Below are 24,973 nucleotides of genomic sequence, written 5' to 3'. Positions count from 1 at the left end.
GTGAAATGAGTGGAGAAAGTAAGTGCATGATGAATGCTTATTGGAATTCAATTCATTCACTCGTAAATACATATTTCCATATCCACAGAATAGAATCTTACAACTGGAAGGGACTTTATGTACCATTCACTAAAACATCAGTTTTTCTTTTGATTATAAGTGGCTTAAGGGGAGGGGAAAATGAAAACTTACTCACAGAACTGAAAATCCAGTCTTGGGCTAATTATTTAATGTAAGTGAATTATATGCTTAAATGAGATGACATAGTCCCTTTGCACAGTCAAAGTGGACTTTCACTTTTGGATAACATCTTCTATCAATCATACCAAGCATGTGTTTCTAGTAAGATTCAGTCAAAAAATCAACATGTATCTATCTCATCACGTTTTAATTTCTCTTGTCAACTGAATATTTAGTAGCACATCTACTGACAAGGAAAGGATGCTAATGTTTATTAAGGATGTATTATGAGCAGGGCAATTTGCTTACATTACCTCATTTAATTTAAAATTTAATCTTCGCATCATCCCTGAATGTTTGGATTATGTTTTTACTTTATAAGTGAAGGAACTGAGTGTCCTGGGTGTCCAAGTAGTCCCTGCCTAAGATTACAGAATTAGTGAAAGAATCAAACAGTATAAAATCAAGTCAGACTCTGGTATTCTGAATTCCAGCCTAGTACATATGTCCACTAATGTACTCTGCCACAAATCAGAACATAATTCCCCTAATAGGGGCTGGGCTCCTTCAGGCATTCTGATTTACAGCAGAAGCTAGCCTGAATCTTCACAATACCATTCACTTTCATCTTCTGAACATTAAAGCTATGACTTGTCATGTGTCATCAAAAACCCAGGTTTCCCAAATGTTACAGGAAAGACGTCTCATTAACAAGATGACAAGTAAGACGGCAAGAACTATTGTAGTTTGGCCATTCAACTTGTCCTCTCCCCTAGTATTAGTGCTTTCATTTGCTCATAAATCCGTCCATTGATTAAATAACCTTGTGATCACAAACTAACTCGGGGAGAATTTCTTCCCATTCAAGTATGTGCTTTTCAGCCTGCTACACACATCATTGCTTCTCATCTGCCCCTTGCTCCATGTTCAAGTATAAATTTGTGAAATCTCCACTCCATCATCATTTCAAATGTACAAAACAGTATTTCAATCTCTTTCCAGTCCCAGTTTCATTTTTGTAAGAAATTGGAGGCCTTCTTATTAATTGAAATAAATGAAAGTCTCCTTGGAATGTGAATATATCACATTTTCCAAAAAATACATTCTCAGTACTTCCTGTATGTACACACACTCATACAGATACATAGTTATATAGAGAGATTGAAAATATAGATGAAAGAAGCAACGTTTTTAACTTAGAGTTTTGTTCACATTGCTCAGTCCATCTCCAAATACTTTTACCTGTGGCTAAGTTAAAAATTCTTAAACATAATTTTTTTTTGTTTGGTTATTCAAGAATTTGGTCCCCTGGGACTTGTTAGAAAAATCTTGAATGTTTTACTGCAGTAAATATTTCACTATTTGGGCTCTGCTAGTCTAATAATACAATGGATGCCAAAAAAAAAATGTATACACAATTTAAGAAAGGAAAAAACTGTATTAAAATTCTAGTATTCAATATATACCGATAACAAAAGATGAATACAAGTCATGTGTATACATTTTTGGGGCACTCTTGGTATTTCACAGGTCATCCTTGGGCATGTGAGATGTTTCCTCAGTTAGCCCTGGAATCCCAAACCTAGACTCAATGGTAACAGTATAGAGTCCGTGGGTGGCATGATTAAAGCTGTTGTAAATGAGCTAGGTTGGTGGAAATTAAATTGAAAACATATTACAAAATCCCAGGATAAACATCTTCAATAGTGCTTTTCCCGTGAAGTTCCCCAAAAGGGTGTAGACAGCAGAGAGGGTGACATATGGCAGAGACAGTCTGCTTACACTGCAGCGCAGACTGTGCTCGGCAGGCATGTCGGCAGGCCTTTCCTTTCATCGGATCCAAGGCATGTATTTGCTCAGCACTGAAACCCAGCATTCTAGGACACAAAAAACAGCCACAGCTCTGACGGGAGGAAACAAGAGCCAAGTAGTCCAGAATATGAAGCAAAGAAGAGGCCACATTACGATGATAACTGAAGTACTACCTTGAAACGATGCACTGGAAGGCCGTTGTGTGATAGTGAAAACTCTCTGTAAGGGTGGAGGGACCCAGGGAGCTGCATTTCTGTCAAATGAACTAGGATTTAAAGGATTTGGTCCCTATGTCATTGAGGAAAATGATTAAGGAAAATTCTGAGATGGACATCTGCAAGATGCTAAGCTTTCCATGATGTGGTAATCCCACTTATATTTTCCACCCTGAAGCTTAAGGTCTTTAAAAGCAGAGCATATGGTGACCGATCTGCGTCACTGCATTTTGCCAGCATTCATAAACAGTCTCAAGTCTGACTGGTGCGAACAAAGCATATTTATATTCTAGTTATACAGTTTACATATTTTTTGAAGCTATTAGTCACCCTTCCATCTTGATAGTACAAAATGTTAGCATCATATATGGCAAAACAAAAACAGGATTCTGTCAAAAAGAGCAATGAATGCTAGGTATTAAACTCATGACACATACAAGTTGTATAACTTGGTACAAGTTGTTCTCCTTTGACAGGCCTCCAGTTCCTTATCTCCAGTTCCTTATCTCTAGCCTAGGAGATTGCTAAGAAACTTTCGGTCAGGCTAAGTGCTATAACACACTACCCCAGGTCTCAGTGACCTAATACAGTAAGTAGATAAAAGACTTACGAGCTCTGTCTCATTCATATTGCCATGTACAGATGGTGGACAGATGCTAGCTTTTCACTAGGTGATTCAGGGATCCAGACTTTCTCTCTTTGGTGGCCCAATCCTCCCTTAGGCATCAGTTTCTTCTGGAATTCAAAATCCTCTAGATACTTTATACCTGGGCAGCTAGCCAACTAAGCGAAAGAATGTGGAGGGTCTCCTTGCCTCTCTGAGGGGTCAGACCTAGAAATGGCATAGATCTCTCTGCTTACATCCCATCAGCCAGAATGAGTTATCTGGTTCAGCCTACGTGCACGCAGCCGGAGATATCTCAGCAAGCTCTGTCTGACAGAACATACGATGTTTCCCTGAAAAATAAGACCTAGCTGGACAGTCAGCTCTGATGCGTCTTTTGGAGCAAAAATTAATATAAGACCCGGTATCATATTAATTATATTATATTATATTATTATATTATATTATATTATATTATATTATATTATATTATATTATATTATACCAGGTCTTATAGTAAAATAAGACCAGGTGTTATGTTATGTTATGTTATGTTATGTTATGTTATGTTATGTTATGTTATGTTATGTTATGTTGTTATGTTATGTTATGTTATGTTATGTTATGTTGTGATGTTATGTTATGTTACGTTATGTTACGTTATGTTATGTTGTTATGTTATGTTATGTTATGTTATGTTATGTTGTTATGTTATGTTATGTTATGTTATGTTATGTTATATATTATACCAGGTCTTATATTATAGTAAAATAAGACTAGGTCTTATATTAGTTTTGCTCCAAAAGATGCATTAGAGCTGATTATCCAGCTAGGTCTTATTTTCGGGGAAACACGATAATTGGTGAACAACCAACCAATCTGAGACACAGGCCCTTTTAGCGTTGTCTTTCCATTATTTTTTTAATTACAGTTTAAGAAACCTTTCAAATATGAGAAAGGGGTTCAGCCAAATTACATTGTTTTTGTTCTGTGTTTCATTTTATTATGTTTTTGTTTTGTCTTTAAATGACAATATGTTCTTTAGAAAATGCAGAATTGGCATGCATGACATTACTTAGTATTTCAAGGAAAACGTGAGGCGTGGCAAATGAATACCGCTTGCCAGCATCCAACATTGCCAGTTTCCCACAGCTCCCAAAGAAACAACTTACCAAGCAAAATTTGATCCAGTAAATCGGAAACTGAAGGGCCAAAATTGGCTTGCATAAATTTGTGTTACTAATTATGAAAGCACCATCCTTCTAGTAGAGTCACTTGTGCATATTTTGTGATCATGGAAATAACTTGGAGAGAAAAGTTTGTTCTCAAGAGAATTATGCATATACATTTCACATGTATAACTAAAATCTATCATTAACTAAGTTCATAGTTCTGTAATCAGAATGAGCCTGCTGCAAGTAGTAATGCCAATTCGAAGTGTATTATGCCTTGTTCACTATTCACATTTTAACAAAGAGGAGTTCCTCAGTGAATACCACTGTGATGTTCCCAAAACTTGGAAACGGCCACCGTGTGACTAGGTGGCCGTGTAATAACTGTAAAAGCTTATCCACATGGTACAATTTCAGGAAAGAGGTCATTGACTCACTTCTCCCCAAATTTGGGGAGCCTAAATTCCTTACTGTTTTTTCAGAGGTTAAGGAAAATTCTACTCTATGATGAAAGCGCAAGATCAAAATACAAATTTAAGTAAGAAAACAAATAGAAAATACACACACTGTATAAATACCTAGAGAATATGTTTCCCCCCAGAGAAGCTTTAGGTGAGAACATTATTAGGAAACAGACCCAGAGAAGGAAACGAGATATATCAGACATTCTATCTATGACAATTTTTGTTCTGTGAACTTCTAGAGTACCATGGGTGAGGGGTGCAAAAATGCCAAATCAGACACATTTCTTCCTAAATTTCAGTGGGTTATAATCCCATCCTGAATTCTTATGAAGACTCGTTTTTAGTCAATATCTAGTTATTCAATAATATCTTCCTTGCAGTGCTACCCATATCACCATTGAATACAACAAAACTGCAATTTAAGAAGCTTCGTCTCACAAGTACAAACTTTGAGCCTGTCTTTCTCACTTATAAATTTTTGAATATTTGGTTACAGTATGAACATTATGATGAACAATGTTCTTCACGCTAAAGTTTCAAAGATTTCTTTAATTGAAAAATGCATGCATTTGGTAGAAGCTGCCTATGTGACCCAACTACTGGGGTCACATATCAGGCCTCTTATTTTCTATGGCTCAGTGAGCTTAACTGAGGCACTATGGTTCAAATAAACAAAGTAGCGCATTTCGGTTTGCTGGTGCAAACACTGACTTCAACATATAGAGTTGCTCAACTTTTTTTTATAGTGTATAATTGACAATGGGCTTCCTAGTTCCCAAATTAGGCATTTTGCATTAACTTTAAAAGTGCCATCGGGGATTATAGTGCACACATTTCTCATACCAAATTGAGCATCTTTCTTCACCAACCTGGTTTGGAACCGAAGTACTCAGCATGTATGCTGAAAATCTTATGAAACCAGCTATTGTGTTTCCTTACAATTACAGAGTAGCTGATTTTACGGACTAACCCGGAGCCATTGTACCCTAATCAGAAGCAGGTCATGGGGGGTCATGGGATCCCAGCTCAATATAATGAGTTTAAACTAATTTATTCTTTTAGCATGATTACCCTGCTGAACTCCCAAATCATTGATTTGGTACATAACTCCTTGAGTCTGAAATCTTCAAACCTGTTTATCATTGCCGAGAGACTTCTAGTTAATTTGCTTCGCATAATAGTGGGTATTTTCCTCCTTTTTCTCTCTAGAATGATATGAACCACATACCAATTAAATAACTCTCTCTCCCTCAAAACCATCCTGCATTTTTCAAGAGTTTAAATAAGTATGAGGTGACTCTTTTCAATTTTCTTTTCATGCTTGAACCTTGTAATTCATGCATTTAAATTCAGAATAGGAAGTTAAAATTGTGCTTGAGTTCATTTGTATATGTTATCAATGTCTAGTTGACTGTATTCATACTGATGGACAATTCGAAAATGTCTTGTTTTATTTAACTAAAGCAGATAAAGGAGTTGAGAGAAAAGAAGAGAATGTCAAACTATGACTTTACATGAAGTATTCCACCTGTTGTTGTGAAAAGAAAAGTGTATTTTTGTGGCGCTTCTGCTTAGAAGAACAGTTTGGCGGAAACTCGTGTGTAAGAAGTTTGTGGCCTCCTTGTTAACGAGTCCTACATATACTTTCATTTCAAGTTGTACAAACCCATTTATGTGAATGTTTAGATATCCATGACCTAGCTAATAATGCCCTCTTCACCACTAACCCAATTCAAAGAAAACTTTTCTTCATAATCAAGATATCAATAATAACGTAATTTATTATGTTATTAACATGGATTTACTCTTTATGCCAGCACTGGACCAAGTACTTCACAAAGGCAGCAATGTGAGGACTCTTTTCACCATAAATTCTATTTGAGAATTCCTTTCGGATAATTAAGTGGTGAGACGCACACTGCCCAGCAGGTTCCCTCTCCCTGGAGAAACCAGAGGCCCAGGAGGCATGGCACCACCTGGTGGTCACCTCTGGTAGGGATGTTGAGAATTATGGCCAGAAGGAAGCAGGGAAGAGAAGTGTGAACAGAAGGCCTAGGGAGTTTCAATGAGAGAACTGAGAGAGGAACCTTTGTTATTGGTAATGGGATAAAAACAGGAGGGGTAATTTTTTAAAAAGTCTTACTGTGAGTTACCAAACACATCATTTTAAGGGTCTTGAAAGATACACACAAAAAGATAAGAATTCTGTTTTTAATTACTTTTGGTTGCTATACTGCATTTCTCTTCATGTGACACAATGCCAGATGTGACCAACTGGGCCTCCAAGATTTGTTTAGTTTACACATATATATCTAATTTAATCCTCAAAATAACTCTAGATATCATCATCATTTTTGAGAGAAAGAAATAAAACTCAGAATTTCCACTGACAGTGACCGCGACACTGGGTCCACGCAATGGAATGCCAGTAAAAGTGACATGTCACTTCTCGGCTAAGATGGTCACATGCCCCATACTCTGTCCCATGCGCCCAACAGGACAATTCTGAGATGACATGATGGCAGAACCACAAAATAGAAGAAGCTTATGTCCCTGAATCACCACTTAGCGGAGAACTGCTGTACGTGAAAGATATACAAAATTCTTTATGTGAAGCCAAGAAAATTTAGCACATTATTTGTTACCGCAGCATTACCTATCCCATCCCCATTAATATGCTTCCCACAGTTATAGAGCTAATAAGTGATGAGACTAGGAAAATCCCAGCTCTTAACCACTGTGCTATACTACCTCTTAAATGGGTCGCATCCACTGGCCCACAGACCTTTTACCATAATATACATGGATAAAGAGTTTTTGTGGTGCTTCCTACCCTCTAGACGCAGTAGCTAACTCTCCAGCTCTAACAGCATAAATTCAGGACTCAATTATTTGACTGGGGCTTTCTGCATCAGAAGTGATGGTATTTATTTAGGGGAAGAGAATTCTCCTCCAGGTCTTAATAGTTTGTCATAACCTCAAGCTCAGTGTGAAACTGGAAAATGTCAAAATCATCAGTTTTTTCATTAAACCTCATTTCCTTTTCCAAGTTATATAACAAGCAGAGGAAACAATAGAAACTGTATTACCCACTTAGGGATTCAGGCCAGCCTCAAAAATCTCTTCTTTAGATTAGAAGGTGGTGAACTCTCAAACTTGTATAATAGTTGAAAAGGAATGCTCCCTTGTTCAAAGCCTGTACTTTCTCCAGAGGTTTCCAGTTACTCCTCCCATCTGCCCCTGCCATTGGTGTCATGCGCTACTGATCAGCACCTTCACTTGAGCCTACAAGAGCAGATCAGAAATGAAAATGAGACTTACTGATTTGCCACTTGCCGGTATTCTATGACAATTATGCATGGGTTCGTAAGAGTGGACATTTTAACTATGTGAGTTATGGGTTATCAGAGAGTATGCTCCATATTCTCTGTATCCCAAACAGCCACCAGTACTGGTTATGTGGCTGTCCAGTGAACAAGATAAAATATGTGCTAATCCCTTTTTCTGAATGAGGACACATGTTCCTTCCTTCAGTCTGCCTTGTGACTTAATGTGGCGTTATTGACAAAGCAGAGGGTATCATGAATCAGCCAGACAGCAGAGCCTTGTAATTCCCATCTCATTTCACAACTGAGCAATCAGCTGTACAGAACATTCTTACCAGAGCACTTTAGAGAGTCTTATGAGATTCTGTAGTGGAAAGGGCAGTTACAGACTCACATGGGGGTTTATCATTCTGACCTGCAGACCAAGTAAACAATGGAAATAGATCTCCTCCCTGCCACGGGCCACTGGCCCAGTGGGTTACAGTTTAGGATTCCTAGGTCTACGTGGCGAGTTTCATGCACATTTGCTTCCTTCCGGCTTCATAGTAGTCAACTTCTTGGTGGCTCAGCCTTTTGAAGTGAACTTGAAAGTGAGGCAAGTTTATTGATAATGCCTCACTACTCATGAAAAACCACTCAAGTTCCTTCTAGAGGTGAGGCATTCGCATTCCATGAGAGGCTGGGCCCTAAACCTTCTTGTCATAGCACCGTGTCAGAAAGTATTTTAATGGGCGGAAGAAATAGATGAAAGAAATCAAAAGCTCCCTTCCCAACCAAAAGAATTCATGCAAATCCTAATAGCAGAAAAATTACTATTCAAGAATTTAACACCTTAAGGAAAAAATTAATTGGATGGGCAAAGTCAGACATGAGCCTATGAAAGCTCTTCTAGAAATGTCTTCATTCAGTAAAATAAACATTACAGAATCGATTTTTTTTTTACGATGGCATTTTTCACATCTGAAATTACTATTAATTTTAGTATGTTTGATTTCCATTTGTAATTCAAGCTCAATAATAGAATTTTGAGGCCTTCTTTACACATATTTTTTTTTAATTCTGAATTTGTTTTGCTTATTTATGCCAGATTATATAAGTACAAAGAGACATTTTTCCTCTTCTGGTCCTTCATGCCAATGAGCAGTATTTTTCCAATTTAAGAGTCCTCCCTCTCAGTTCCCACTGGACGCACAGAGTAATCGAGTAATTTAGCTGGTTAGGACAGGGAAAATGAAGAAGAAAAGCAACGTGGAAACTTTTTAAACCAACTCACCATAGCTGAGAATGTGTTTCTTTGCCAGTCTAAAGATTATAAAGCCTTACCTCTATTCATGATAACTTTGTGCCAAGAAATAGTCTTAGTTCTTCTTGCCCACACTTGCCTTCTTCTGTTCTGACAAACTGAAGAGTACAATTCTGAGGTCTAAGTGGGCTGGTCCTCAATCTGCTTTCTCTCTCTCAAGACTTTATTACGACTCTTATTCCTTCTCTTATGTCTGATTTACTTCCCTTTTATCTTCTCAGCCTCTATTACTTCAGTCTTTTTTTTAAATTTTCCCCATCAGAGATTGCCAGAAACTCTTCCTATTGTCTTAAAAGATATAAAACATTTATGTGGGAGGGATGCAAAATTGGACAGGACTGCCTTCCTCAAAACTTTCAAAAACTTTAAGTCTTATCCTAGTTGCTGGAACAAGAACATGGGATTGATAAACATTTTCCATGCAAAGGTTGTATCCATTCATTTTTTTTTTCAGGGGAGCCAATGCCTAGAATTCATCAGATTTCCTAAAAGACCTATGACTCAGAAAAGGTTAAAGAGGTGCTTGAGTAACTTAGTATCACGAGTTATTTTGGGTCTGCTTTGTAGCAATCATCAACCCCTGTGCCAAATTTCACAATACATCAGGTATTTCGTCTTTCAGCCCAAGTAATAGCATTAAGTGCCAGAGGAGGTACCTGAGAAAACTTGTGATTCCGTATAATGTACACTGACAGTCAGGATGCACGGCTTCTGGTAGAGGTTCTGCCACTAACTGGATGCATGAATCAAGCCAGCTATCTCACTTTCCTGGGCTGCAATTTCCACATTTCTAGTTAGGGAATTGGGCTAATTCAGTGGTTCAAACCTGACCTAAAGACCTGGGCCCCACTCACTACCAACTGAAGGAGACTGGCTGGAGTTGGTGGTCCCGAATCAGATTTTTTTTAGGAGTGCTTCTCAAAACATTCTATTACCTGCCAGGTGTGCAAACCATTGTAGCAGATACTCCTTACGCTCACTTCTAGCTTTAAAGTTCTGGTTTTCCATGAAATTATATTCTCTGCACTTCACAGCATTTCGATCAGCATGAAGGATTACTCAACAGAACGAACACATCCTCCTACTCTTCTTAAACATGTGATTAATACTATATGTAAATGAAGTGATTTATTCAGAGAGCCTATCACAGTTGTGCTGGCTATACAATGTTTACTTACGTCCTAGGATTGCAATGAAAACTAGTGGACATAATGGTTGGGAAGCATTCGTCAGGGTGCTTATGTCATCGTGAATACTAAATGAATTCATAGGTGACAGGGTAATAACAGTGATGCTAGCTATGAGGTCTTGCTACCCAAAGTTTCCCCTTTGGGCCAGCAGCATCAGTATTACCCACCGGGTGCTCCTTAAAAATGCAGAATCTCAGGCCCCACCCCAGACCTCCTAAAGCAGAACCCCCATTGTAATGAGACCCCAGGTAATCTGTGTGCACTGATATAGAAAAAACAACCTTGGGATTTACAATTTGACAGAACTCAATGCCAGTAGTAAACCAGGGAGCTGGGAGTCACGCCCAAATCACAAGCTGCTAAGACCAGTGCCTTACACTTCAGAGGGCATCTCTGACGCGGCCGTTCAGGCTTCCTGAATCCCACCGGGATGTTCTTTCTCTCATCCAAGCTGGAACTAAAACACTTTTCATGTCTACCACAGTAGCAACAGCACCACAATTTTGTTTTATTTTCCACATTTTAAATTATTCCACTTTTATTTGTCACTATTTAGGGCATTAGTACAACACTTATATGTCTACAATACTTCTGATTAATGCATATTTAGGCACCTAACCAGATGTAGAATGGGTTGACTGCTTTCATGAAATTCAACATTAAAGAAACATATATTTGCACAGCAATAATGATGCTGACATTTGTATAAATAATAACAAATCTATTTCCCCAATCATGTAGGGGGAAAAAAACAAAACAAAGCAACAGTGAGAGGGTGACAGAATTACCAAATATGTCTCACTTATTAGGCAGATCATTTTTGAGTGCAAGGTTTTGGGTTTTGTTTTGGTTTCGTTTCGTTATGTGAATAAAATGATCTTAAAATATAGCATCTATTAGCACTTTAAAATGTAAAAAGTATATTTGAGCAAAAGCAATTTCGATGAGACCTGAAGCATGTTTCCAAAATATGTCATAACTTCCAGAGCTTTTTTATACATCATGGAAGGTGCATGTTTTTTTAATATACTCCTCCACAGTACCAAACTTTGATTTTATACGTGATGTGTTCTGAGATCCAAGCTTAAGTGATTCTGCATTACACATGTGTTTTCACATTTTAGCATCTCTGAAATTGGGATCTGTTTTACAATTGATGGCATGTCACATTTTGATTGGCAGCATTTTCTTTTTTCTTTTTTTTTTTTTACAATGAATGGGATCTTAAATTCAATTAAATAAGGGATTAGGATGCCGAATGAACTTAATCCTAGTTCACAAGGAGCATCATAGTGAGTAAAACAAAGGGGACATAAAGGAGACATCAACTCCCACCTGTATTCAAGTAAGAAGGAGAGGTAAATAGAAAGACATAAGATTAAATAAGAAAAGATTCTACGGGTTGCTGATTCCACAGAGCCAGAGAAAAAATTCATGAAACATGAGAGAATTTGGCAAAAGGGGAGTAAATTGGAATAAGGGAGATGGAAAACAAAGAAGAGTGAATGAAGCATCAAGATGGAAAATATAGCCAATAAGACCACTATTTTGATCATTATTTCCTAGGTGTGGTGTCCTATAATACACATTAACTTTGCTGCTCCCTTTTTCTATTGTACACACTGGTCAGTAGAGCTCCTACAGGGTGGGATGTGGAGGTGTTATCAGCATCTTTCAGGAGGTATTTTCTCTTCTCTAGTCTACGCAGGTGAATCAGTCACCCCTACTCATACACACACACACACACACACTCTCTCTCTCTCTCTCTGAATGTTCTGTCCCTTGCCTCCTACATTTCACTCAGTCACAAACCACTTGGGAAGATTTAAATGATTGTTACAACTTCTATTTGTTTGTTTGTTCTTCAGGTGATATCAAGATTATCGAACAAATCTACGGTCTCACAGGTATGGCTTTTGCCAAAGAGCAAAAAATCTAAAATCTGCAGGATTTTCAATAAATCTGTCTTTTCTTTGAGGGTTTTATGTATTTATGTTTGATGTTCCCTAACACATCTCCCAATGAGAAATATGGCGACTGGCTTTCTTGTGTTTGGGAATAGAGAAGTATTGAAACTTATACCTCTATTTAAGGGTTTTATTGTTATTATTGAAAAGTAGTTTGTTACCAAAACCTACCCAAAATAGCAAAGTCATGAGGTAATGACCTTAGAAGTACTTTCATTGTGTTTAAAATTAGTAGCCTAATGTTTTCTTCTAAGCATTTGATTGATGGCATAACATGATTATCCATAATGTAAAAAATATGGTTCAGAGATATTTTGGACGTACTTTCACTTGAGCTCTTACAGCAGTCCCAACTTTTAAGAATCCTTTAATTTCACAGAAAACTTTCCCAAGAAACAGTGATTTGTCAGATGTATTATCTAATCTTTAATTATAAATAATCCTCTGATAAGAACCCTATCAACAGCTCCTTTTCTTATTCTGTACTCTCCTTGAAGCAGAACCCAGTTTTCGCACACATGAATACACAGATACACACACATATATACAGAGGCACACAAATCCAATTACATAATACATTACAAAGATATTGATAATTTACTGAATATGAGCAAATAAGATTTACTTTTAATACTATTGAGAAACTCCTTAAAAGCTCTTAAAACATCTCAATGCACCCAACCAAGTTTCTCTCAGGCATTAGTATTTTTTCTCTCATCCCTGCAAAATCCTTCCTGAGGAACTAGCAAAATGGTCATTATGTTTCAACTCTTCTATTCAATAGGCAGCCTTTTCTCACTACTATAATCATCTTCCCTCAGACCTTTCTTATATTCTATTTCTCATGCAGTGAAATTTAGCCTTTTGGATTTTCCAATTTGAATTTCTCACCCCTTCATAGCACTCTAAAAATGAACATCTCTCCCCAAAACATAACATCTTTAGCTTTAAAAAAAAAAAGAAGTTCTGTATAATTTAGGCTGACGTTCATTTGTAATATCAAAGCCACCATACTAACAGGGGTTTCAAGACACTAAGTGTTTATTTCTTCTCATGGAAAAAAGCAGGAAGTGGACAATACAACAGTTTGTCAATAGGGTCCAAAACTTTATTTCTGCTTCATCATCCTCAATGTGTGGCTTCCTTCTTCAAGATTTTCTCCTTTTCTAAGATGGCCACTGGAGATCCATTTATTTCATCAATATTCCAGACTAGAAACTAAAGAAATGTGAAAGAGCATGAGAGAGACTCTCTTTTTTCTAGGAGTCTTCCTAAAAGTTCCTTATAACCTGTCCACTTGCCTGCTACCATCCTAGAACTTATCCTTATGGCTAAACCAAGTGGCAAGGGAAACTGAAAAACGTGATCTTTGGCCCAGCTGCCTTGTTAAAAGTTTTGTTAGCTAAGAAAGAAGAGATTATGTAAAAAGAGAAAACCAGTACTATCTGAAGCCCCTTTCCTGATGTAAATGTTGTTTCTATTTTCTTCATGATTATCATCAGCATTGCAAGGACAAGCATTTATTAGGCACATTCAATGCACGTTGCTAAGTATTTAACTTTCACTATTTAATATCTAATATTTTTCTCATCTCCCAATTTACAGGTGAGGAAACCAAGGCTTTTAACAATTATATTCCTTGGCCAAGTTTATAGGTAGTAACTCACAGGACTTCTAGGTCTGTGCGGCCAAAAATCCATGCATTCAACCACTGGACTTTATCCTGCTTCCTCTTTAGAGAAGATAGGTTCGATTGAATCTAGCCATTTTTTTAGTTTAAAATGACTATCCCAGAAAAATATCATGAGCTAAATTAGAGATTCCTTTGACTATGAGAATAAAAACCTTCTTGCCCTCATGGAAGCATTTTTCAAGAGAAAATGAAGGGGTGGGTCAGAAGAGAAGGAAGAGATTTATGGTTGAACTTTATGACATTATAGACACAGTGAATCCAGCCACACAAGCAAAGTGGGTATTTCTATATAGGTGGCTGGAGGAAAGTAACTGGTACTCCTTCATAGAGGTTGCATGTGGGGCCAGGTGTTCAATAAACTAATACATTTGGGTCCTGTCTGCAATGATGATAGGTGGGATAATGAATTCTTAGTATAAGTAATGGTGGCTGCCTTGATCATAAGAGTCAGTATCTAAGCAATTTTTCCAAGACACCAAGTCACCATGACAAAATGGAAGTATGACATTTAAACAAACTTGTAGAACAAACGTTATGGTCAGAGGATTTTAGTACAGCAAATGGAACCTCCTTGAAACAAAGGAATGATTAAATTGCCAATACAAATGTAAACAGAAGTCCAAATAGAGAATTCACTCATTGTTTTTCATTTCTTTGATAAGTTTGTCCTGTTGTGCCTTTTGCTGAGTAAGCTAATTTTTCTATTCTGCGATACTACCATGTTTCCCCAAACATAAGACCTAGCCAGAAAATCAGCTCTAATGCGTCTTTTGGAGCAAAAATTAATATAAGACCTGGTCTTATTTTACTATAATATAAGACCCGGTCTTATGTTATAAGACCGGGTCTTTAAAATATAATATAATATATAATATACAGGGTCTTATATTAATTTTTGCTCCAAAAAGACACATTAGAGCTGATTGTCCAGCTAGGTCTTATTTTCGGGGAAACATAGGAGAGCATACAAATGTTCTCCTGCAATCCATGTGGGTCTTTTGTTAAAAATGCAGCATTTTTAAATGCTGTGAAAAACAAAAAACAAATAAAAGCAATACCATTACTATTCTAATACAGAACTTATGGCTTCACCATTAGTTAAAATAATCATATCTAGTTGGAAAGATGAGTCTAATAATGCCATATCCTCAAGAAATTTTGAGCCACTAAGGTTAAAATACAAAAAAACAAAAAACAAAAAACAAAAACCATGAGTAAACTGACCATTTCACTTAGCAGTTGGGACCTAAACTGAACGGGCTATTGCCTTTAAGTTACCACAGGTTCAATTTCATTTTTTTGCTATCTTTATCATTATACGATAGTAAAATCCATATACACCAATGAATCAACTGTTTATTAAGATGAGGTAATAATAATAGAGCTCATGAGACTTAAATAGTACTCTTAGGCCTTTTCAGTTTGTTATCTCATTTTTATTAAAAGTTATTGATGGGCAGGTTATAAGTGGTTTTATCTTCAAAAGAAACTAAGGCATAGAAAAATGAATTGACCCTTTTGGAGAAGGGAAGCCATGTTTGGAGCAAAGCAAGAAACACATACTCTTATAGTGACTCTGTTGAGGGCTTCCCACTACACTAGCTTAGCCTTTGCTGCCCTCTCTGCCCTGCCCCTCCATCATTACCTCATGTCCTTTCCCATCCTCCCTGCTTCTTCTTAGCCTATAAGGTTGAATAACCCCAGTTAAGGGTCCAGTGGTCCTAGGATAGAGCTTGGCAAGACTTTCTTCCTTTCAACAAGGTTTTTCTTCCCCCCCCCCCTCTTTTGTCTCCCCTCACCCTCCGGTTCAAGCCATTGTTTCTCAGTCTAGCTGTGTAGGACACAGCTTCCTGGCCCATGCTGGTGTTATGAGCCTTGCGCTCCCCCCAACTGAAGTAGTCGGTGGCCCAGTTGCCAGTGGGCCGCTCAAGGCAGCACACAGCCGCCCAGCTCCAGGGAGAGCTGTTGTTCACAATCTTAGCTGTAGAGGGTGCAGCTCACTGGCCCATGTGGGAATTGAACTGGTGACCTCGGAGTTAGGAGCACAGCACTCCAACCACCTGAGCCAACAGGCAGGTCCTCACAGGACTTTTCAAGGGGAGCAGATCAAATGGTTTGCTCCATTTTCTACCAACCGACTTGTAAAAAAAAAGGGAAAGCAGAAAACAAGAGTAGCTGAGGACACACTGATCTCCCTCCATCTATGTGATTCAAAATAGGAAATATTTTTTATTCTCAAGGACAGTATAATTTTTCTGGTTGCTCTCCACATCAAGTTCTACTGAAGACCCTATAAATTTAAAGTAACAAGGCCCAAGATCTTCCAATAGCATTGAAAATGTCTTCATTCTTAAGAGCACGCCATCATATACTATTACAAGCAGCAGGCTGATTAAAATCTAGATACAAATTTGGTAAAAAAAAATATACCTTCTACATAGCTCTCCTCCAAGAGAAGAGTTGGTGGGCTAACACCAGGAAAGCAGAGAGGGTAAACCTGGGAAAGATGAGAAATGGGGAGACTTTTAACACCTGAATCACTAATAACAAAATCTTGAAATTCTTTAATTTTGATGAGAAATAAGTCTCTAAGGGATTTGACTTTGTTCAGATAGGACCTTGAGCATGAATGATATACCTCTCAAGAGGTCTTTACAATCTGTACTAATCTATATTATCCACTGATTTAGTCAGAGCCCAAGGGAAATGGTAGCATCAACAAGAAACTCCCATCCATCGTGGAAGACGAGGAAGAGGAAGAAGAGGGGGAGGAAGAAGAGACAGCCTCCCTATCTCCCATCTACACAAGGGGGTCCTCCTCTTCGCGCAGCAAGAAGCCTGGAAGCAATAAAAGCTATCTGGGCTTAAGCCTGAAGCAGCTGGCCTCAGGAACAGTGCCATTTCACTCACCTATCAAAGTCTCCAGTTCAAATTCTCCCAAAACAAAACTGGAAACTGACCCTCCTAACCATGGTAAAAGGAAAGAGAAGAACTTGAAATTACAGCTTTCAACTTCGAATAGCGCTACATCCCCTGACCTCAGTCCAAGGTAAGAATTCACATCATATCATTCTTTCCCAGGGAAAAATGGCTGCTTTTTATTCAGACAAGTACCTGCCCAGTACATTAGTCAGCCTTTTGGGCCTTTCTACTACACAGGTTCCTAGCCTGGATTCTTCAGCTTGCCTGCATTTTATGTGTAATTTTTACTTCTATGTGGATGTGCGTGCAGTAGGAGAACAGTTTTAGTCATATTCTCAAAAGGGTCCATTACATGTTCAGAATTCCTTCTCAACTCCCTTCATCCATTTAGCTCTATTGCTATAAATGTATATTTCTACATTGTAATTTTACAAATTTAAAAGAGATGGAACAAACTTCATAGATGTTATCCTTTCAATGCCTGTATCTTACCAAAAGTTTTATGAAGCAATGAGTTGAAATTATAAAGGAAATGAAGTGTGGATTTTTATTTTTCCATACTATTTGCTGCATCATTGTAGATGGCTGAAGCTTAGTTTTATTTCTGGCCTCCTCAGTTCTAGGTAACATGACATGGCTCTACTTTTTGTTTAAAAAAAAAATTTACTTTAGCATCAACTAAAGGTGATTGAGAGGATGAAGAATTTTGACTCAGAATATGTGAAAGGAGTAGTCTATGATACATAAAAGCAATAACAAAAATCACATAACTACTGAATAATAAATAGAAGCAAGACAAAAAATATTGAGGGCTTTCTATGTTCCATGAACTCTGCTACATAAATTCACATTCACTATTGCATTAGTCTTCTCAGGAATCCTATAAAGTAGTTCCTATTATATCTTCTATAAAGATGTAAAAAGTGAAACTTTAAAATTAAGTATTTTGTCCAAAATCTCAGAGATTAAGTTCTGAAATCTGGATTTAAATTGTAAGGTAAGTGATCTCTCTGATATACAACATATGTAATTATTCATTTGAAGAACACAAGTTATCCATTTAGAGTGAATATTAACAAAAAATAAACAAAACAGATTTAGTGAAAAGTAGGTGAACATTAAATGTTCAGGAATTTAGTTGGAGATAGCAATTTAAAAACATTGCTTAACTCTTCTTTTTCCTAAATTTCTAATAAAATGAAAAATAATACATTTTAAATAAGGGAAATGCATTAGAGCTCGAAAGGAAATGTTTATATACAATTGATTCTACAATGTAAAAAGAATGTATTTTCTTTTACATACAAAAAAAAGAGTTTGAGGACATACTTCAAAATGCTAACAGTGGTGGTAGATTACAGGTGATTTTTATTTTCTGATTTTTGTTACCTTTACGTTTAAATCTTCTTCAATAGACTTGTATTTTTTTAAATAATGAGTGGGTTAGATACTATTTACCAAAGAAAGAAGACTAGCTAAAGTCCTAATAGTAATTTAAATATAACTCTTTAACTCTCATTTCAGAGTTTGTCCAAGAACAGAGCGAAAATACCATCAAAGTTATTTTCTGTGATGCTGTAATCATTAGGTTAAAACATTTTAATTGTGGATAGTGACTTAATATAAATTGAGATAAAAGGACTTATGTAGCTTAAGGTTTTGAATCTAAGAATAAATAAGATTCTAAATTCTACCATATTTCTGTCCAATAAGAATATATTATGAACTAAAAGTGTGAACCACATACGTAATTTTAAATGTTCTAGTAGCCACGTTTTTCAAAAGTGAAATGATTTTAATAATATATTTTATTTAACTCAATAAGCCCCAAGTATATTATCATTTCAAATGTAAACAGTATAAAAAATTACTAATGAAATAATTTACTTTTTTTTTTTACTAAAATCTTAAAAATCCAATGTGTGTTTTATACTTACAACACAGCTCTATTTGAACTAGCCACATTTCAGGCGTGTGATAGTCTTACAAAGTGAATGGCTACCATACTGAACAGCATAGCTCTAGAGCATCTAGAATTTAGAAATTTAACACACTATTTTTAAGTCTTATAGAAATGCTGGAACCCATGAATATAAAGTCACAACTAACCGACTTCCTTTATTATAAACAGGATTGTTGATGGAATTGAAGATGGAAATAGCAGTGAAGAAAGCCAGACTTTTGAGTTTGGCTCTGAACGAATCAGGCCGGAGCCCAGAATTTCTCCTCCTCTCAGAGGTAAGCTCCATATTTAGCCTCCTCTCAAGAGACAGTATTTCTTTTTAACTTGTAATGTTTGGCCTAAGCACTTTTTAAGCTTCCCATTCTTGGAATATTCTCCATGTGATAGAGCTTTACCAATGCCATGGAATAATTTGACTTGAGTCTTTGCCATCTGCAAGTTATTAAAATATCATAGTCTAAGCTAGATGCCCTGCCATTCACCAGCCCAGGTAAATGGTGCATTAGGACACTCAAATGTTTGCTGTTCATCCGTTGAGGATCATGTTTTCCTACTATAAATACAAACTAATCCACAAAAACAACACTATCCAGAAAAAAATGCTGTGTTGGTTATACACTATAGGAGCATCGGTTATATTTAACCAATTTATTTGGTGATAGGTTATGTACTTGCATTTCGTCAAAGGATAAACAACTTCAGAAGCATGTAGAAATGTTAGAAATGATGGAGAACTCTATGAAGCACTACCCTCTAGTGATGGTGAATTCATGTGAGGGTAGCCCCAAATCTAGTTCAGGTCCCTCTCTCTCTCTTTGATCTTGAGTTCATTGCCCATAAAGGAATCTGTCAATATGATGAAGGCCAGAAATGACAAATAAATTGTAAAGAAGACATACCTGTAGTTAATAGAATAATGAACAGATATTAAATAGGCATGAACTATCCAAAACAATTACCAGCAAAGTATCAGATGCAAGGCTAGCAATCCCCTGCCAACTCTCTCCTCCCCTTCCCACCCAGCTCTGAGATTCTTGTATCAGGATCTCCTGATTAGCAACTGTCTCCATGGATGAAGCCAAGCTTAAGAAGGACTTCTGAGTGTATAATTCTGGGGGTATGTCTTCGTTTAGTAGAATACAATTATTCCATCTCAATCAACCATCCTTCCCAGCACTCATCATCTTCTACGGAAATGGGAGGGTCCCTGTAAGACTCCTTGATGGGCATAGAGCGGGAGGGAAGGAAGGGAGAGAGGGAGTGCGGGTGTCAGTCAACAATCCTGTTCATCCTTTCAATTTACATGTGCTGATGTTACTCTGCTTAGGGCAAGGGGCACAGAAATTACTGTTCTAGTCAAACTGCTGTGAGTATTTGCTATGAAAGCTGGTGGTGGGTCCCAGCTGGAAGTCTTGTGTGTTGGTTCACCTGGTCCTGGAGACAATGCCCAGAACTTCATCATGCTCCTCCACCTATTTCTGGTCCCACCACCCTTTTAGCTCCCTCTTCTCCCTTTTCCCAACATCTACCCCTACACTCATCCATTCACATTTCTGATTCTCCTAAACATCTCTCAGTTCTAAGATTTTCTGTCCTTTCAGCCACCACTCTTTTTCTTGCCACATCCACCTCTTGCCTGCATTGCCACCAAAGTCTCTTCTCTGATCTCACACTGCTCTCCATAAACAGTGAACATTTTTTAAATTGTATCAATTTATTCTTATTACTCAATTTATTCTTATTACTCCTATGCTTAAAACCCTTAAGGGTTTCCTATTGCCCTTACTTTGTTTACCCGAAAATAAGACCTAATCAGAAAATAAGCCCTAGCATGATTTTTCAGGATGATAGCCCCTGAACATAAGCCCTAATGCATCTTTTGGAGCAAAAATTAATATAAGACCCAGTCCTATTTTCAGGGAAACACGGTAGTATGAAATCCAAACATTGCATAATTACTTTTCAAATGTTTCTTTTCCCTGCTAGACTCTAAGCTCTATGAAGGTCAATTATATTTTCTGTATTCACTGCTATCTCCCCTAAAGGAGGCCTACCCTATTGTATATGATCACTAATCATTCATTGAATGAATGGGTTAGCTTTGCAAAATAGCTCTGCAAAATGAATTCTTACTACTTTGACACTTCTGATTGTTTTGAGTAAATGTTTCTTCCACAAATAAGTTTTCTACCCATAATTGGTCAGAATTAGGATATTAGGATGATCCTATCTTGAAATTTATATATACACATAAATTTATACATACATCAATTATATAAATATATATATAAATTATATGAAATTTATATATAAATTTATACATAAAAATGAAATTTATATATATATACATAAATTTATACATATATAAATTATATAAATACATATATAAATTATATAAAACATATAAAACATATAAATATATATATATATATATATATATATATATATATATATATATATATATATATAAATTTCAAGACAGGATATATATATCCTTTCCACTCCAGCTAGCAGTGATTCATCTGTACTTTTGTCCCTGACAGAAACAAATGCATTTGGAAGAGTAGGTAGAGAAAAACTGGAGATTAGAGAACCAGGAAATGGCAGAAATTACCTTTTAGAATGACACAGGAGGAGACAGAAAACCTGCAGTGGAGAGTAGCATCTGAAATAGAGGTGGGAGAAAAATGTTCTCATGAGCACAAAAATCAATATTCAGAAAGAAAACAGGAAAAGAACATCCTTTCTCTATGGCTTGAGCACTGGCTGGATATATATTTTAGAGAATCGTCGAAGAAGGGAAAAGGTGCCATCTTGGAACATGGTGGTGACTGTGCTCAGAGGAAGGGGAGATTTGCCACGGACACATCTAGTTATTCTGGTCCCATCACCACCATGATGTGGGCCTGGTTCCACAGAGTATGTCATGTGCCATCCAGAGGAGTACTAGACGCATGTCCAGTCCCAGAGACACAGACCCTACAGTGCACAGACATCAGGAAAGGTTACAGGCAGTACCTTGGGCTTCCTTCCCTATCCTGTTGCCCCAGTTCTCAAATATGAGGTTTATTCTTTAATAAAAACTCATTCTGTGTGTATATGTGTGTCACTTTCAGACCCAGAGATTGGAGCTGCTGTTCTCTTCATCAAAGCAGAGGAGACCAAGCAGCAGATAAAGAAACTCAACAGTGAGGTATAGAGCTCTCTTTTTTCTTTGATCATGCTGCAGTGGTAAGAGGAGTATAAATCCTAGTTACCAGCAGAAGCAGTATAATAAGTATGGTTTCTGATGTCAGACCACCATGGATGAACTCTCACTGAACCTTATATGAGTTGTGTGACCTTTGATAAGTCACTTATCCTCTCTCAAGCCCTATTTCCCCATGTGTGAGAAGGGTGTAGGAATTATGCCTATCGTGTAGACCAGGGGTGTCAAAACTGCGGCCCGCGGGCCAACTGCGGTCCGCAATCCATTGTTAATCGGCCTGCAGCAAATTCCAAAAATATATCTAGTTTACTTAAATAAACTAGGTGAGGCAATACGTACTTCACCTCGAGTGAGTGGCCTGGCTGTTTGTGTATTTTACCGCATATGGCCCTTGGTAAAAAAAGTTGAAAAAAGTTTTGACACCCCTGGTGTAGACCATCATGAAATGGAGATAACCTAGGTAAATCATTTAGCATAAAGTAAGAACATATGTCATAATTATTATAATTAGTGTATTAAGTGTATTGATCTTTGTTTTAATTGGTGCTTTTTCACTTTTTTCATGTACTTTAATTTTTAATGAGTTAAAGCAAGATCATTAGTCCACAAATGAATCAAAACTAAAAATCAGAGCATCAAATGGCCTGAAACGCTGCTCCATTTACTGACACATGTTCGCTGTGCAACTCTAAGCACTTTATTTCTGAATCTTACCATCTATCCATTTAAAATCAAGTGATTTTTTTATACAACCTTATTAAGATATATCATACATAACATAAAATTTACCCATTTCAAGTGTACAATTCAATGATTTTTAGTAACTTTATTGAGTGGTTTGACTAACACCATAAATTAGTTTTAGAATATGTTTACCCCTTCAACAAGATCTCTCATACTCATTTACAATTAATCCCTATTCCCACATTCAGTCCTAGGCAACCACTTATCTACTTTCTGGCCATTTTGTATAAATAGAGAAGATAATTTCTAAATGACTCTCTTAATTTATGTCCACCCCAAAATAAAATGAAATTTAAAAAAACTGATTTGGATACAATAATTTGGATGCAAATAGTTTATTTGGAAAGTAATCTAAGAAGCAAGATGAAGAAGTAAAACAGAAAAGAAAGGAAAACAAAAAGGTGTGTTAATGAGATAAGGGTGTGTTAGTGAGATAATTAACTCTGTGGGCCACTGGGGCTCAGTCCTGCTGGGGTCCGCTGAGAGACTGTGAAGGGCAACTCAAAATTGTTCCAAAATGCGGCAAGGAAAAGTGGGGTTGAGGGTGGTTCCTCAGGGATTAACTCCCTAACTCTTTATGCAGGCCTAACTGCAGAAGAGACTAGAAAGACTCCTCAGACAGGAATATGCAGGAAGACCTGGACCTGTCTTGGATGACCTTCAGGGTGGGCCTCGGGCAAGGACACAGACTCCCTTCTAGGACTCAAGTTTTAGACTATCTGATGAGATCTTGACAGAAAATGCAACCAATTGATGATATTGATAAGATTTGAGAAAAACAAAATTCATATAATCATAATCAGTTTCTAATTATCTGTAGTAATGGAAGACTGGGTAGCGACAGTTGAGAGGTTTTTTTTTAAGCTTGTATTTCTTCAGCTTAATGGAGATTTATGTTTTACTGCCACCTCTCCTTCTGAACCTATACTCTCTGGAAGTAAGATTGTTGCTAACAAGTAGGGGGCCAGAGGGCAGACTAACAAAACAGAAATGGAAAAACTAACTGGATTGAAAGTTTTTAAATCATAAGGCCATACACTGGATCACCCAAATAACCTCCTGTTAAAAGTACACCACCACCACCACCACCCAAAAAAACACAAAACAAAACAAACTAAACACCCTGTTGAAGAACTGGACGTTAACCATCTACTGAACAATTTCTTTTCAGATATTGTTCTCGGCTAAAACCAAACATTAACACCATTTGAATTATTTTCCCTCACATTTGATAAGATTATTTAATGGTTTTAAGAACTGACTACCAATATCTTAGCTCAAGCACTGAAGTTAGTGATTATTCTGGGGGGGGGGGAGTGTGTTTACATCTTCACCTTTTGGAATGTAGATAAGTTTTCCAAGTTACATCTGCAAATCTATGTGCTATATGATTTTCCTTTGACAATGTGAGCCAGAGGTAGATGTGTTAAAATAGATAACGATTTGAAAAACAAAATATTTCCCCAGTGTGATTCTGTATTCCTGATTGCTTTTCCAAAGAGATGACATAAATCTTTGTATCTTGTCATATATTGAAATTAAAAGAGCAAGATAATGTACCAATGGTCCAATTATCTTTCCCTTTTTCTTTATAGAAAAATCTCTGATTTCTTCATGGTTGAACCTTAAGTTAAAAAAAAAAATCTTATCCTTTACACATAATTTAATTTATACACAGTCTTGACCTTTGGGTAGTGCATTAAAACCCACTAAAACAGGCAGAAGGAAAATACAAATTGGCTTCAAATTGTAAAATTATTCTCCATCTAACCTACTTGTTTTTCCCTCATATCTCCTACAAAGTAATGTTATTTATGTAGGGGGGAAAAAAATCTGTCTTTTAAAGTCCAAGCCGAATTTTTCCATTTCACTTACTTTCTACTGCTCACGTGTGATCCTTTCATTGCTCTATTTTTTGGTTAGGAGTAAGCAAGAGAAGAATTGATAATAAATGTGGGATCTACTACATGATAACAACTCTGCAACCAAAAGGTCAATCCCCAATGTATGTGAGTCATGTTGAACATTGTGTAAAGCTGAGAACATTACAGAATCCCCATTCTGATATTTGCTCAATCATTTAAGATGTAAAGAAACAGTTCACTGATGTGTAGATTTCATAATCAGCTGGTTAAATACAGGACAAAAATCAGAAAAGAAATAATATTGGTAATAACCTACATTCTCAGAACAGTTAAGAGAGTTTAAAA

At 36.9% G+C, this 24,973-nt stretch overlaps 1 protein-coding gene across 1 annotated transcript in view; it reads left to right on the top strand.

The window, feature by feature from the left end:
- Positions 1-24,973, top strand: part of KCNH8 (potassium voltage-gated channel subfamily H member 8) — a 323,786-nt gene that overhangs the window by 270,323 nt on the left and 28,490 nt on the right. Inside the window, exons 12-15 of the mRNA XM_019726038.3 lie at positions 12,135-12,173; positions 16,617-16,975; positions 18,980-19,086; positions 21,928-22,004. Of these exons, the coding sequence (XP_019581597.2) occupies positions 12,135-12,173; positions 16,617-16,975; positions 18,980-19,086; positions 21,928-22,004 (582 nt within the window). The remainder of the gene's footprint in view (positions 1-12,134; positions 12,174-16,616; positions 16,976-18,979; positions 19,087-21,927; positions 22,005-24,973) is intronic.

This window comes from Rhinolophus sinicus, chromosome 5, assembly GCF_057876585.1.
Source record: "Rhinolophus sinicus isolate RSI-liver-muscle chromosome 5, RSI-T2T, whole genome shotgun sequence".
In the NCBI taxonomy this organism is placed as follows: domain Eukaryota; kingdom Metazoa; phylum Chordata; class Mammalia; order Chiroptera; family Rhinolophidae; genus Rhinolophus; species Rhinolophus sinicus.
Note: the sequence above shows the minus strand (reverse complement) of the source record. Positions and strands in the feature narration are given on the sequence as shown.